Source organism: Zingiber officinale, chromosome 11B (genome assembly GCF_018446385.1).
Source record: "Zingiber officinale cultivar Zhangliang chromosome 11B, Zo_v1.1, whole genome shotgun sequence".
Lineage (NCBI taxonomy): Eukaryota > Viridiplantae > Streptophyta > Magnoliopsida > Zingiberales > Zingiberaceae > Zingiber > Zingiber officinale.
In genome coordinates this window covers 77,235,096-77,248,440 of record NC_056007.1, presented here as the reverse complement: position 1 = coordinate 77,248,440, position 13,345 = coordinate 77,235,096, and the positions used below count along the sequence as shown (strand labels likewise).

The 13,345-nt window shown below is 38.3% G+C and overlaps 1 protein-coding gene and 1 pseudogene across 1 annotated transcript; both read left to right on the top strand.

Moving 5' to 3' along the window:
- Positions 1-1,649: 1,649 nt before the first annotated feature.
- LOC122034878 (transmembrane 9 superfamily member 2-like) lies at positions 1,650-6,273 on the top strand. Its single transcript, XM_042594240.1, has 7 exons — positions 1,650-1,870; positions 2,340-2,380; positions 2,466-3,048; positions 3,875-4,012; positions 4,147-4,303; positions 4,428-4,912; positions 5,789-6,273. Exons 1-7 carry the CDS (start codon positions 1,719-1,721, stop codon positions 6,006-6,008), a joined length of 1,776 nt encoding a protein of 591 aa, XP_042450174.1. The 5' UTR covers positions 1,650-1,718; the 3' UTR covers positions 6,009-6,273.
- Positions 6,274-6,913: 640 nt separating this feature from the next.
- Positions 6,914-13,130, top strand: LOC122033679 (annotated as a pseudogene).
- The last annotated feature ends 215 nt before the right edge of the window (positions 13,131-13,345 follow it).

Here is a 13,345-nt window from a genome sequence, read left to right as displayed (position 1 = left end):
AGCGAAGTTTTCAGGGGTGTACAAGACTTTGGGGTGGGAGGTGCTGAAAAATGAGAAATCCAGGGCTAATGCCGACCAAACACTGTGTCTAGAAGTCCAAGTAGGTCAAAGGAGTGACCAAATACTGACATGAAGCGAAATCCGTACGTCAAGCGGTGACCGAGCATCTGTGAGAAGCCCCAAGTGGGTCAAAGGGGCTAACCTGACACTTAGTGAAGAAGCCCGCAAGAAGTCAAGTCGAATGAATACCAGATACGTAAGAAGTTCCAACAGGCCGCGATTAACCCGATACGTTCAAACCCACCTGATGGCAAGTCAAAAGAAGGTCAATCGACCGCTTGATCGATTGAATCATCGCGGATTTAATCGATTAGTCGATTGATTGAATTGTGATTCAATCGATCAACCGATCGATTGACGGTAGGCTACAATTGAAAGCTGGCCCAATCGATCGATCGATCGATTGGGAAGCAAAATTGTGAGCACAGAATGCTACACAATCTATCAGCCGATCGATTATGCACCGCCAATCGATCGATCCATTGATTGGGAGTTGTTTCTCTCACGCGATCGTGAGAAAGCCTAAATCACTCTGGCCATCAATCTGTGGTTTCCATAGGCATAGAGGTACTTTCAATCAATCAACCACCGATTCAAGCCTCTCCAATCATCGTGATGACCACACAAAGGGAAGCGCCGAGTTTAAAGTCGTTTTCCTGCAGCTGACCATTATCTCGACGCCTCTTACCATTCTAAGGTGTTTTCGCCATCAGTTTTGGAAAGAAAGCCATTGTCATTGCACTTCCAAGGTCAAGAGGCATTCCACACAAGAAGAAGAAGCTAGCTAGGGTTTCATTTGTGAAAAATCTTGTAAGATTTTCTTTGTATTTGCTTCTTCTTTTCTTCTTGTTGTATTGAGAGATTGTACAAGGCTTCTCCGCCTTCGGTAGTTACCGAGAAGGAGTTATTTCATAGTAGATGATTGAATGAGGGTCGAATCCTTGGATTAGTCATCTCTTCTTGAAGTAGATATCAAGCAAATCCCTTATGTTAGTATTGTGAGAGTTACAATATAATTTATTAATGATATTCTTTAATATAATTTAAATTTTAAGTTGGTTACACAATAAATATCGCATAATTTGACTCATTGTTAGCGGTACTACGTGAGAAGCTGATGTATCATTTGACAACAGGCCAAAGGTCGCATCCACTACTTTGATTTTCACATACAAACATTTTATTGAAATAAAAAAAAAATTCGTTTATCTTGCTGCTAAATCAAACATCGCCATCAATTTACTGCATCCATGATGTGGACCTCAAGGTACGTTGACTCTTTTTCATTTTCACGCCTCGATATTTTAAATTTATCATAGGTCGGTTAGAAATTTTATTTTTAAGAAGAGAAATGTGACTTATGGTAGTAATTTAAGACATTTTCGATTTGACTCATTTATTAATTTTTCGAATGACCGAATTATTATTATTATTATTATTATTATTATTATGTTTTAAGTGAGATGCAGTGCAAGTGATAATAGACTTAATCTCAACCCTCCATCTTCTGGTCCTCGTCTGTCATACATCTTTTTTGGAAACAGACTTGCACTCGATCCGAATCGTCTCCCCCGTCTCTATAAATTGTTTCGTATTTGTAACTTCTCTGCCTTCGATCTGAGCTCGGAGATCTTTGAGATTTCGATCGGTCCTTGGAAATGTGGAAGAGAGCGATGCATCTGGCGGTGGCTGCTCTTCTATTGCTCTTTGGCGTATCTGGAGTCGCGTCGGACGCCTCCGATCATTGCTACAAGAAGGGCGACCACGTCCCCCTCTACGTCAACAAGGTTGGCCCTTTCCACAACCCCAGGTGAGGTCCTCTTCCTCTTTCCCTCAGATCTCTAGTCCCTCTATCCTGATCCGAGCGTAGCTATGCACTTTTTATTTCGATGTGGCAAATTTAGTATATTTGGAATAGGATCGCTGAAGTTAGGATCTTTTCTGAATCAGATCCGTTCCGCATCAGTTAAATGCTCCTTTTGGTTACTACGTTCATGCGATTAATGAACTTCTTGTGCGAAAATTTAATTCCTTCTGAAAATCTGTTGGTAAATTCACGTAGCTTTTGCTTGTATATTGGTGGACATCGAAAGGTGATTTTGGAAGTAATTATGAGAACTGAAAGTAGGAAATTTTCAATTTAAAGAAACGATGAGTTGTTTGTATTCTGCATTTTTATTTTTTTGCTGAAATTTGGATGTATGTGAGTCCTGTTTTGCTCAAACTTCATTCTCGTACTATGCCATCCTCACTCGTCTCACATTTTTGCCTCTGTGCAGCGAGACGTATCGCTATTTCGATCTACCATTTTGCACCCCAGGTTCGTCTTTAATCCCTTGTTTCTGTCTCGCCTCCATTCCTCAGTTCCACTTACGTTTCTTTGAGGATCTATGTTGTGGTACCAGAGCATGTGACAGAGAAAAAAGAAGCACTTGGAGAAATTCTGAACGGGGATCGCCTAGTCGATGGTCCATACAAGCTTGATTTCCGTGTAGATCGTGAGTCTGAATTACTTTGCAAGAAGAAACTTACGAAAGAAAACGTGGCCAAGTTCAGGAGTGCAGTTTCTAAGGACTATTACTTTCAGATGTACTATGATGATCTTCCTCTTTGGGGATTCATTGGGAAGGTTGAACATGATGGCAAAGAACTTGGAGAACTCAGATACTTCCTCTACCAGCGGTTCCACTTCGAAGTCTTTTACAACAGTGACAGGGTGATTGAAATTTCTGTCCAAACTGATCGCAATACACTGTTGGATGTGACTGATGATAAGGAAATTGAAGTTGAATTTTTGTATTCTGTTAAGTGGAAGGAGACCACCATACCGTTTGAGAAGAGGATGGAGAGGTATTCACAGGCTTCTTCACTACCTCATCACCTAGAGATCCATTGGTTCTCCATTATAAACTCTTCTGTGACAGTTCTTCTCTTGACTGGATTTCTTGCCACGATTCTCATGCGGGTGCTGAAGAATGATTTTGTCAAGTAATGAACCTTGCACATTTCTGTCTCTTTGTTGTTTGATTAACTTATTGCTCTGTAAATATTAGCAGATTTTTTATGATTAAGAAATGAAAAATAATAATGAATAAGATCCTCTCAGAACGAGCTAGATCATTGTTTACTGTTACTGTTAGAATTTTTCATTGCATAATCAAGATTTTGTGCTGTGACCATTTAGATTCTTTGGACAATAGAATATATAGTGGTGGACATTTACCCTCAGGTTTCACACAATTGCAATTTGATTTTGGCAATTAATGAATTTGATTTTCTTTTTCAGGTTGCACAAGAATTGCTTGCATGTTTTTATTAGCATCTGTTTTTGGTTGGTAAAAACATGACTTTTGACCGAAAGAATTCACTTACAAAAAGTTGGCAACTGAATTTGCATTTTTCTCTATGATTTTTTTAAAATCAAAAGTAAAGTAGTCTCACCACTTCATGGTTATTTATACATTGAGCTTTCTTCCATATTTCACTTGATTGAGATATGGTTACTAATGTTGATCATAATATTTGCATCTGATAGTAGACAAGACATTCCTGGGATTATAGACTTGATAATCCACATGATTTCTAGGCTTTACACTTGAACGTAGCATGTGACCAATGGATTCTATTATTTTAAGAAGTGAAAGCATGACCATGAAGACAGAGTTTTGTTTTTAATCACCAGAGTATTTATTAATGTTTCTGTTCACTTTGAGAAAATAAAGGCACTTGTTTAGGCTACAAAAGCATTGCTTGAGAGACATTGGGATTTGCTTCATGTAAGTTATTATGTCTACCTCTTGGATTTTTATTCTAGGTATGCACATGATGAGGAGTCTGTCGAGGATGAAGAAGAAACTGGATGGAAGTATATTCATGGGGATGTCTTTAGGTTCCCAAAGTACAAGTCTTTACTGGCTGCTTGTCTTGGTTCTGGCACACAGTTATTTACTCTGTGAGTATCTTTATAAAACCTTACGTTGCTAATTTGCAAAGAAAAAACCAACATAATTATTTTTATTCTTGAATCTACCGACAACATATTTCCAGTTTCAGCTCAACTTAACCCACTTTTGTCATGAATGACAGCACGGTTTTCATTTTCATTCTTGCACTTGTTGGAGTTTTCTACCCCTATAATCGCGGGGCTCTTTTCACTGCCCTTGTGATCATTTATGCACTTACCTCTGGTATTGCTGGATATGCTGCTACTTCCTTTTATTGCCAGCTAGAAGGAACAAACTGGGTATGCACTTCTATTTTTCAACTACACTTAGTTTGTAACTTCTCCATAACTTCATATGTGCATAAAAGATATGGAAGAAAACCTACCTTAAAAGAGTGTAAACGTATTGCTTTTTGATTGGCAGGTAAGGAATTTGTTATTGACAGGATCCCTTTTTTGTGGGCCTCTGTTCCTTATGTTCTGCTTTCTTAACACTGTTGCCATCGTCTATAATGCCACTGCAGCATTACCATTTGGAACTATTGTTGTTATTGTTCTTATTTGGGCTCTAGTGACCTCTCCTCTACTTGTTTTGGGTGGAATTGCTGGTAAAAACAGTAAAACGGAGTTCCAAGCACCTTGTCGCACAACAAAATATCCAAGAGAGATCCCTGAATTGGCATGGTATCGACAAACTGTTCCACAGATGATAATGGCTGGTTTTCTTCCTTTCAGTGCAATATATATTGAGCTTTACTACATATTTGCGAGTGTGTGGGGACACAGAATATATACTATATATAGCATTCTATTCGTCGTCTTCATCATCCTCATCATCGTGACTGCTTTTATTACCGTTGCACTCACCTACTTTCAACTTGCTGCTGAAGACCATGAGTGGTGGTGGAGGTAAGATTTATTTTTTGTGTATTCACTTGATAAAAAAGATTGCTCGCAGCTTGTTCTGGCCGTGTTAAGATTATTTCTTTTTGTATGTGTATAGAATGCATGCTATTTTTTTTGGATAATTTATGGTTTCCTTGTTCATATATTTTGTATGTCCTTGCATTTAATTCACTGATTGTGCATAATTTCATCATCAAACATTACTGTGCTTGCATCCGCTATTTGAGCTAGTCGTGGGAAAGTTCTCCCTTCTTTAGTTTTTCCATAGGGAGCAATTAAATTGCTCTATGCTAAATTCACGCTAGTACTATTTGTTCTTTTTCTAGTATAAAAGGAATTTTTAGCACATTAAACAATAGGAAAAATTGTAAATATATGAAGATTACATTTCATGCTTGCCATAACAAGGGCTCCTGTGCTCGCAATTATTTCATCAAATGTTGAAAGATCTAGAACCAAAATTGGGTGGTAGTCTAACTCTCAATCCAGAGTAAACATTATAATTTTAAAGAATCTAGGGAAAAAATAGCTTTTGTTTATTATTATTTTTATTATGATTCATGTACAAATCTTTTTGGTTGGGATGCAGTCAGCATCCGAATTAAGTATGTTGGAGCTCATTCTTTCATTGTTCGTTAGACTTTTTCTCACTCAATTATCTTGCTATTTTGATACTCCTACTGTCTCTTGAGTGGTTAACTTTAGATATCAAAACTACTAAATATGTGAAGCTTTATTTATTTTTATATATTTTGAACTTTCAGAAAAACTAACTACTTTATCAAAGTCTTTTTGGCCTCTGAATTACTTTGGCACAGAATTGATTGCTGTTCTTCGCACTTGTAAGATCTAAATTGTAATCTGCTTTATTTAATCCAGATCTTTCCTATGCGGAGGGTCAACCGGCCTCTTTGTCTACGGGTACTGTTGGTATCACTACTATGCTCGCTCCTACATGTCAGGATTCATGCAGACATCATTCTTCTTTGGATACATGGCTTGCATCTGCTATGGCTTCTTCTTGATGCTCGGCACGGTTAGTTTCCATGCCGCGCTGCTCTTCATTCGTCACATATACCGTTCCATCAAGTGCGAGTAGATTACATATAGCAAATTGTATTGGCTTCATGGATGGATTCACGTCGGTGACTGTTGATGATAGCACTGGTTCGATTTGGAGATCAGGAGTTCCAGTAGATGTAGTAGTCATATATAGAGTTGCACACTTCTTTTGTGCTGCCTGTCATCAGTCAAATCTTCCTCAACTTCCACTTGTATGCTTGTCGATGTTTGTAATACATAAATACATGCATTTGTGAGAGATTTTCTTGCTATATTTGATGAAATCACTAGATCACAATAAATATTTACACTACTACAAGTGATCCCAATAAATATTTCGTTTTGGCTCCTTTTACAGTCTGGTGGTAAGCAATAAGGATCATTCCTATGTAATAACTAATGAGGGTTTAAATCTCATGCCTGTGGAGTTCGAACGATTGTTAACACCTAATGGCTGATCTGTGGAGCCGAGTTATCCATCTCCGGGACTAGTCGGAGATTCCCATTGTATAGGATGCAAGTGGTCAGCTGCATTTGCATTTTGGGTTTCGAGACAAAACTTTTTTCTTCTTATTTTTTTTTCATGTTTCTTTCTTTGAATTTAAATTAATTTTGATAATTACACAGATATAATTTATTTTCACGAAATTTATTTTATTTAAAATGCATTGTCCAATGAACGTATGATGGCAACACTTTAATTATCTTTTTTCAAAAACACCCTCAAATCTGCGCCTCCTCCCCTAGTTAGGTCCCGCCATCGGGCACCAAGAACGCGTCAAAATTCGTGCGACTCCATGCATCTGACGGGCATCAATTACCGGTGTGTCTTTTTAGGAAACGCCTTTAGCATTTACGTATTACTAATTCGTCCCTTCACCGTCGATTTTAGACCTGACTTACCTATTTAACGCAACGACCGGAATAATGAGGAATAAAAATGGGACGAGAGATCTGATCGCATCAGCAGATGCCCCCGCGCCGTCCATCGCATTCCGCCCCCTCGTAATCCCCCTTCTCCCATCCGATTCCGATTGCTCCCGCCGCCTCCGAGATTCCAGTCCGATCGATCCGATCCCCATCCGACGTCCCACCGATCGCCGGCCTCGACACCGCTTCGTCGTCAATCTCCACGCCTCGGTGGATGGCAAACTCCGGATCTGCGAGGCTTTGTCGCGGACGGGAGTGAGGGCGTGGGCAGGGTGATACAAGATGCCTGGACTCTTGATGAGATGCGCTGAATTCGCGGCGCCCGCCCGATCGGCGTCGCCTGACAGCATCTGGTCCAGGCACCGCGATAGCATCTCATTCGACAAGCTAGAGAAGGTAATCGGCGGAATGGATTGATATAGTTTCTTGATTCGCCGATTCGGTTTCGTTCCGGTGTTCTGCGTAGTTCTTGATTTGGAATTTCCTTTTTTTTCTTCTTTCTTGGATGTTCGGTATCCATTTTCTTTTTTGGTTCTAGATCCGTTAGTTTATTTATAATGGAAACATTTCGTTTCAATCGAATCAGTCAGAATGTATCAGTACTTCTAATATTTTCCATAATATGCTTTGTTCGCTATTTCATTTGGATTCGTGAAACGTTGACGCAGAATTTCTCCAATCTATGCATATTGTGAGAATCGTAAATTTGTAGCAACATTCAGTGATTTTCTTTTATTGCATGTATTGGTTTTTGGCATCTGACAAACGAATTTGGTTCCAGAAGTCTAGGTTTTGTTGATTAGTGTATGCACAATGGCAAATTTCTAATTCAAATGCTGTTCATATGGATGTCTATCCGTGAATGACATTTTAATTCGCTTATTCTTCACAGTTGGGGTGTTTGGTTTTTGTAGTCATATTTGTATCTTGTAAATGATTTAATATGGCAAACATTAATCTTGTTGACAATGTAAATGAATTAGTTCTGGAGCGAGCTATCCCTTCAGGCACGAAAGGAGTTCCTGAGGCTCGATAAACAGACTTTATTTGAACATGCTAGGAGGAACCTCTACTGTTCAAGATGCAATGGGTTGCTTCTGGAAGCCTTCTCACAGATTATAAACTATGGGAAGTCAATGCAACAGGGAGGTTCTGACAACAACTAAGCATGGCCCTATCACAGTTCTTGACTGCTTTGTAAGGGCAAGGTCCCTGAAGTCTCTCCAAAAAGTAAGTTGTTCTGCTATGATCATCATATCTCAAGAATCACCATGGCTCAATTCCAACTGAAATTCTAATACTATTCATTTTATACTCTTTATATATATATATATATATATTGCTTTTTTCTCCTCTTGCCTTCCTATCCATTTAGATACTTAAGTCTCTAAATGCATTATTGCTTTCAAAATCGAACCAACCTTATAATTCTTTTCTTTTTCCCTGATTGCTGTTTTCTTGAAGTTTTTCACTTTTTTTTTCTTATTCTGTAGGTATTTGACAGTGCTCGAGTTAGGGAACATGAACGCGAATTACTTTACCCTGATGCTTGTGGAGGAGGAGCAAGGGGTTGGATAAGCCAAGGGATGGCTAATTATGGTAAAGGACATGGATCCAGAGAGACCTGTGCTTTGCATACTGCACGACTTTCTTGTGAGACACTTGTGGACTTCTGGTCCGCTTTAGGTGAGGAAACTAGATTATCACTGTTGCGGATGAAGGAAGAGGATTTTGTTGAGAGACTTATGTACAGGTGAAACTTTTGGTCTATCATAGAGTCAACTTATGCATAGGAACTTATTCTACAGTAAAGTGCGATATTCTACTAATATTTGAAAAAAAAAACTAGTTAGTCTTACATGGCAAGGTTTGGGTTGAAATGGAGCCATTTTTTTACTCTGTAGTTTGCCAAAAATTAGCCACCTAAGCTTCAGAAATTGTTGCTTCTAATATTTATGTAGTAATACTGCAACAAGCTGTGAGTTCCAACTATTTGAGTTGGCTACATGTATTTTATTATGCTATTGAACTTCATGTAAGATTATATTGTTAATGATATTTAAATTTGTTAACTAAATTGTAATTACTTAATAATGCTCAAATATTCAGTTACTATGGTTGTAAAACTCAATTCGAATGTTGCAGGTTTGATAGCAAGAAGTTTTGCAGAGATTGTCGAAGAAATGTCATTCGTGAATTCAAGGAGTTAAAGGAGTTGAAGCGATTGCACAAGGAGCCTTGTTGCACTAGATGGTTTTGTGTTGCAGATTCAGCTTTCCAATATCAGGTTTGATTTTGCTAGAATTATCTGTTGTTAATACCATAATATTTAGTGTCTTCCTTTGTTTGTTTTTTTTTTTGCTGTGTTAATGTTGACTTGTCAAATCTAGCAAGGTCTGTTACACTAACAGATGACCTTGACATATTCACCACTCAGGTAACGGAAGATACTGTTCAAGCTGACTGGCACCAGTCTTTTACTGATGCAGATGGAGCTTATCACCATTTTGAATGGGCAATTGGCACTGGAGAAGGACAAACTGACATTTTAGGCTTTGAAGATGTTGGCTTGAATGTAAAGGTCCAAGTAACTGGACTTGATCTTGGTAGTTTTGATGCTTGCTATATCACACTTAGAGCTTGGAAACTTGACGGTCGTTGCACTGAACTCTCTGTAAAGGCTCATGCACTTAAGGGACGAGATTGTGTTCATCACAGGCTGATAGTAGGTGATGGTTTTGTGACAGTCACAGAAGGGGTTAGCGTTAGAAATTTCTTTGAACATGCTGAGGAAGCTGATGAAGAAGAGGTATTTGTGATTGAAAATTGTTGTTTATGAGCTTTACAAGGATGATGTAATCATCGAAGAGATCATTTGGACTATTGCTCATGAAATTGTTTTAATCAATTTATATTATTTTTTGCTTAATTTATTTACTAAAACAGGATGATGATGCAATGGAGAAAGATGGAAATGAGCTTGACACAGATGGTTCCCGATCACAGAAGCATGCTAAGAGTCCTGAACTGGCTAGGGAGTTTCTTCTAGATGCTGCAACTGTTATATTCAAAGAACAGGTGCCTCTGGGTTCATTTATCTTTTACTTGTTGCATTAATCACACTTATAATTTAGTTGTTAACAATGGAACTTATTACAGATGTTTACAGTAGTTTTCCTGAGTTGCAATTTTATATATAGCTGATAATGACTATGATAACTCTCGAGCTTCATATCTAGATGATGCTGGTATATTAAAATATATCTAGCATGATTTATCACACCTCAATTTATTGGGACAACCCTGCGCTGCATGAAATTTGGCATGGGTCCACCTACACCCATCTAAGGCTCTGATTGTGAAATGAGTTCAGATTTTGAATTCTTTTCTTATCAGATCTAAATTTAAAACATTTAGTTTTTAAATGACAAACAGTATGTAAGTTTCTTCCTCTAATTAAATGACATTCTTCCAGGTTGAAAAAGCATTCAGAGAAGGTACGACACGACAAAATGCACACTGTATATTTGTTTGTCTTGCCCTAAAATTGCTTGAAGAGCGCCTTCATGTTGGTTGCAAAGAAGTTATTACTTTAGAAAAACAGGTAATTCTTTGTTCCTAGATCATTGATTGTTAAAATTTCAGATCTTTTTTTTTTTCCTGTAACCAAATACTGCAAGGCTCAAAAACAGCAAATTTCCAGGATCTTATATCTGAAGTTATTAATTATTTCTCAGACTAAACTTCTTGAAGAAGAAGAGAAAGAGAAACGTGAAGAAGAAGAACGCAAGGAGAGGAAAAAAACAAAAGAACGGGAAAAGAAGCTTAGAAGAAAAGAGAGGCTAAAAGAAAAAGGTAGGGAGAGGGAAAAGAAGTTTACTGAATCAAAGTCACATGATTCTTTGCCCGCAGACTCAAGTATATCATCTATCAGTTCTCATGATGAATCAATTATCATTTTGCATCATGGGGATTCTGTTGATGAACACGTTGATAGTTCTATTATTCAAAACCCTGATTCTCTTGATAATATGGATGAGAAGTCCTCAGGTGTGACTGTCACTACGGATCATGAAACTGTAGAACATCAATTTGATATTGATGGAAACCTTCATGTTAATAATGAGACTTCTTCCGCATCTGATTATTCAAAATCATCAGGACGGAAACCAAGACCAAGGAAAAATTACCTTTTAGGTCAGGCATCCAACTGGTATGGTAGGCACTGTTGCTATAATTCTAAAGAACTTAACAATCAGCAAGATAAAGCTGGCATTCATTTGTGTTCCTCCAGAGGCACAAATAGTTTACACAGACCTTCAAAAGAACGGTTTGCAAAGCATAGTCATAGAAGTTGCAATCCCCAAAAGGAGAGAGATCAAGATAGATTTGACTACCAGTCTTCTAGCTGCATTCAACTTGAGGATTGCAGTGAAAAGGCTGGGTACCATGTTTCAACGGGTAGATTTGGGAAGGAGATAAAGATTGCCAAACCAGAGTATGCAGTGCATATGCCCAGGTCGTCCTATCAGAATGCAAAATATGGTATTGGCTATTATTCACATGATAATTTTTCGTTTCCAAAAGGAAAACATGTTATTAATTCTCCAGGCAAAGAGGTTTTCAGGAAGCAGGTTTGGGAACCACTGGATGCACAGAGAAAGGTATCTAGAAATCAATCTGATCCTCAACTGACCTCAATAACATGTTTGGAACCCTCCCAGACGACAGGTTTTGTCAAAGGTGAAAGTGGGTGTCAGCAGCATATCACACTTGAATCAGTTAACGATGTGCGCTTGGATAACAATTCTACAGGTTCAGGAGAATTAGGTACTATGATGAGTTGTGATGCTCATGTTTGCCATGATAATTTAGACAACTTTGATACTGGTACTGATGTTACTTGTCAGGATAAACTTGGTCCCTTAAGAAAGAAAGAGAAATATTTGAAGAATGATATAGAGGAGGATCTCATCCCTGCCAAAATCACTTCTGCTGATCCAGTAAGGAGCTCTTCTAGTTCAGATAACTGTTTTTCATGTCCTAGTGAAGGAGATAGCAGCACTAGCTCTTCAAGTGGGCAAAATGCAGAGTCATCAGTAACTTCAGATTCAGAAGATGCTTCCCAACAATCTTGTGGTGGTGATGCATCAACACCTAATAATGATTTCTTCCAAAGATTGTCAGATGAATTTCCAGATAACAAGGGTAAGGCAAATGGCAACGATTCTTTTTCAAGCTTTATTGCAGGATGTCCATCTGAGAACTGTGTGGAATGTGATTATCCAGTACAAAATTCAGTTGTTGGCAGTGAATCCTATAGTGGCCAACCTGGATATGTCACCCCTCCAATTAAACACATGTTTGTAGGAGCAAACCATAGTATGAATCTGCCATATGTCCACTCTCCAGCCTTTGGCTACCATACCTGGAACATAGATCCTTGGCAATGTGCTTGTAATGGATTCATGACATATCCCCAGGCTAACCATTACTTGCTTCCAAATCATCTTGGATATTGTCCTTGGACAGACAGGCAATCTGATTTCATGATTCATTACGGTCCTGTACAACCTGTAGCCTTATCTGTTTTTGATGCAAACAAAGAATTATTGTATCAAAAATCTAACAGAACGAATCTTCGAACCTTCAAAGAACAAAAGGGCCATGACCAATCTTGTGGATTTCAGCAATCACACAATCTTATTGAACCAATTGGCCACCAGCGGTCAGTTTCAAATAGACAAGTGCTATCAAAACCTTCGTCTGCAGAAAAAGTCATTGGTGAACATTGTGCCAAGCCAAACAGTGGACATCCATTCTTTTCTTTATTTCACTATGGTGGTCCAGTAGATGCAAATACTGCTGGATTTAATGCAAAATCACATCCTCTTAAAGATGAAACCACTGATGGCATAGTCTCCAACTTATCAACGACTCAGGGTCAGGCTTGCTCAAAAGAGGAAATAGAGGTTGAAGAGTATTGCTTGTTTTCTTCTAGATATGATGCAAAATTTTCGTTCTTTTGATGCAGTTCCAAGTAAGCATGCTATTTAGGCTTCTCTGCTCTAGTTGTGAAGGCGTGATCAATTGTAGTCTATGATAAAACAATCTTCCTTATAAGTTCTAGCATATCCTCATTGGTTGGTGTTTCCAGTTTGCGCTTCCTGTTACGGATTGTAAAAAGGAAATCTTCGAGTGATAATAGTTTTATTTGTTTTTTCCTTCAGACCAGTACTGAATTGAGATATGCTTTTCCATCGTAAATGAAATTTGATTTATTACTTGAGTTTTTAAATTCCTGGAGCTATTCCTTCACGCTTTGTTGGCAAGCCAAGATTTGTTACAGATGGCTTGCTTTGGTTGTGCCTTGTGCAAATACTTTTATTTCTAGGCGTCTATCGGTTGCTGCCTATTCTCCTCCCTTTGTGTTGGATATGCACC

Bases quoted from the DNA above. Each gene is read 5' to 3' on its own strand.
- LOC122034878 (XM_042594240.1), top strand. From the start codon at position 1,719: ATGTGGAAGAGAGCGATGCATCTGGCGGTGGCTGCTCTTCTATTGCTC. The intron at 1,871-2,339 runs GTGAGGTCCTCT...GCCTCTGTGCAG, and splicing joins GGCCCTTTCCACAACCCCAG to CGAGACGTATCGCTATTTCG. The intron at 4,913-5,788 runs GTAAGATTTATT...TATTTAATCCAG, and splicing joins GACCATGAGTGGTGGTGGAG to ATCTTTCCTATGCGGAGGGT.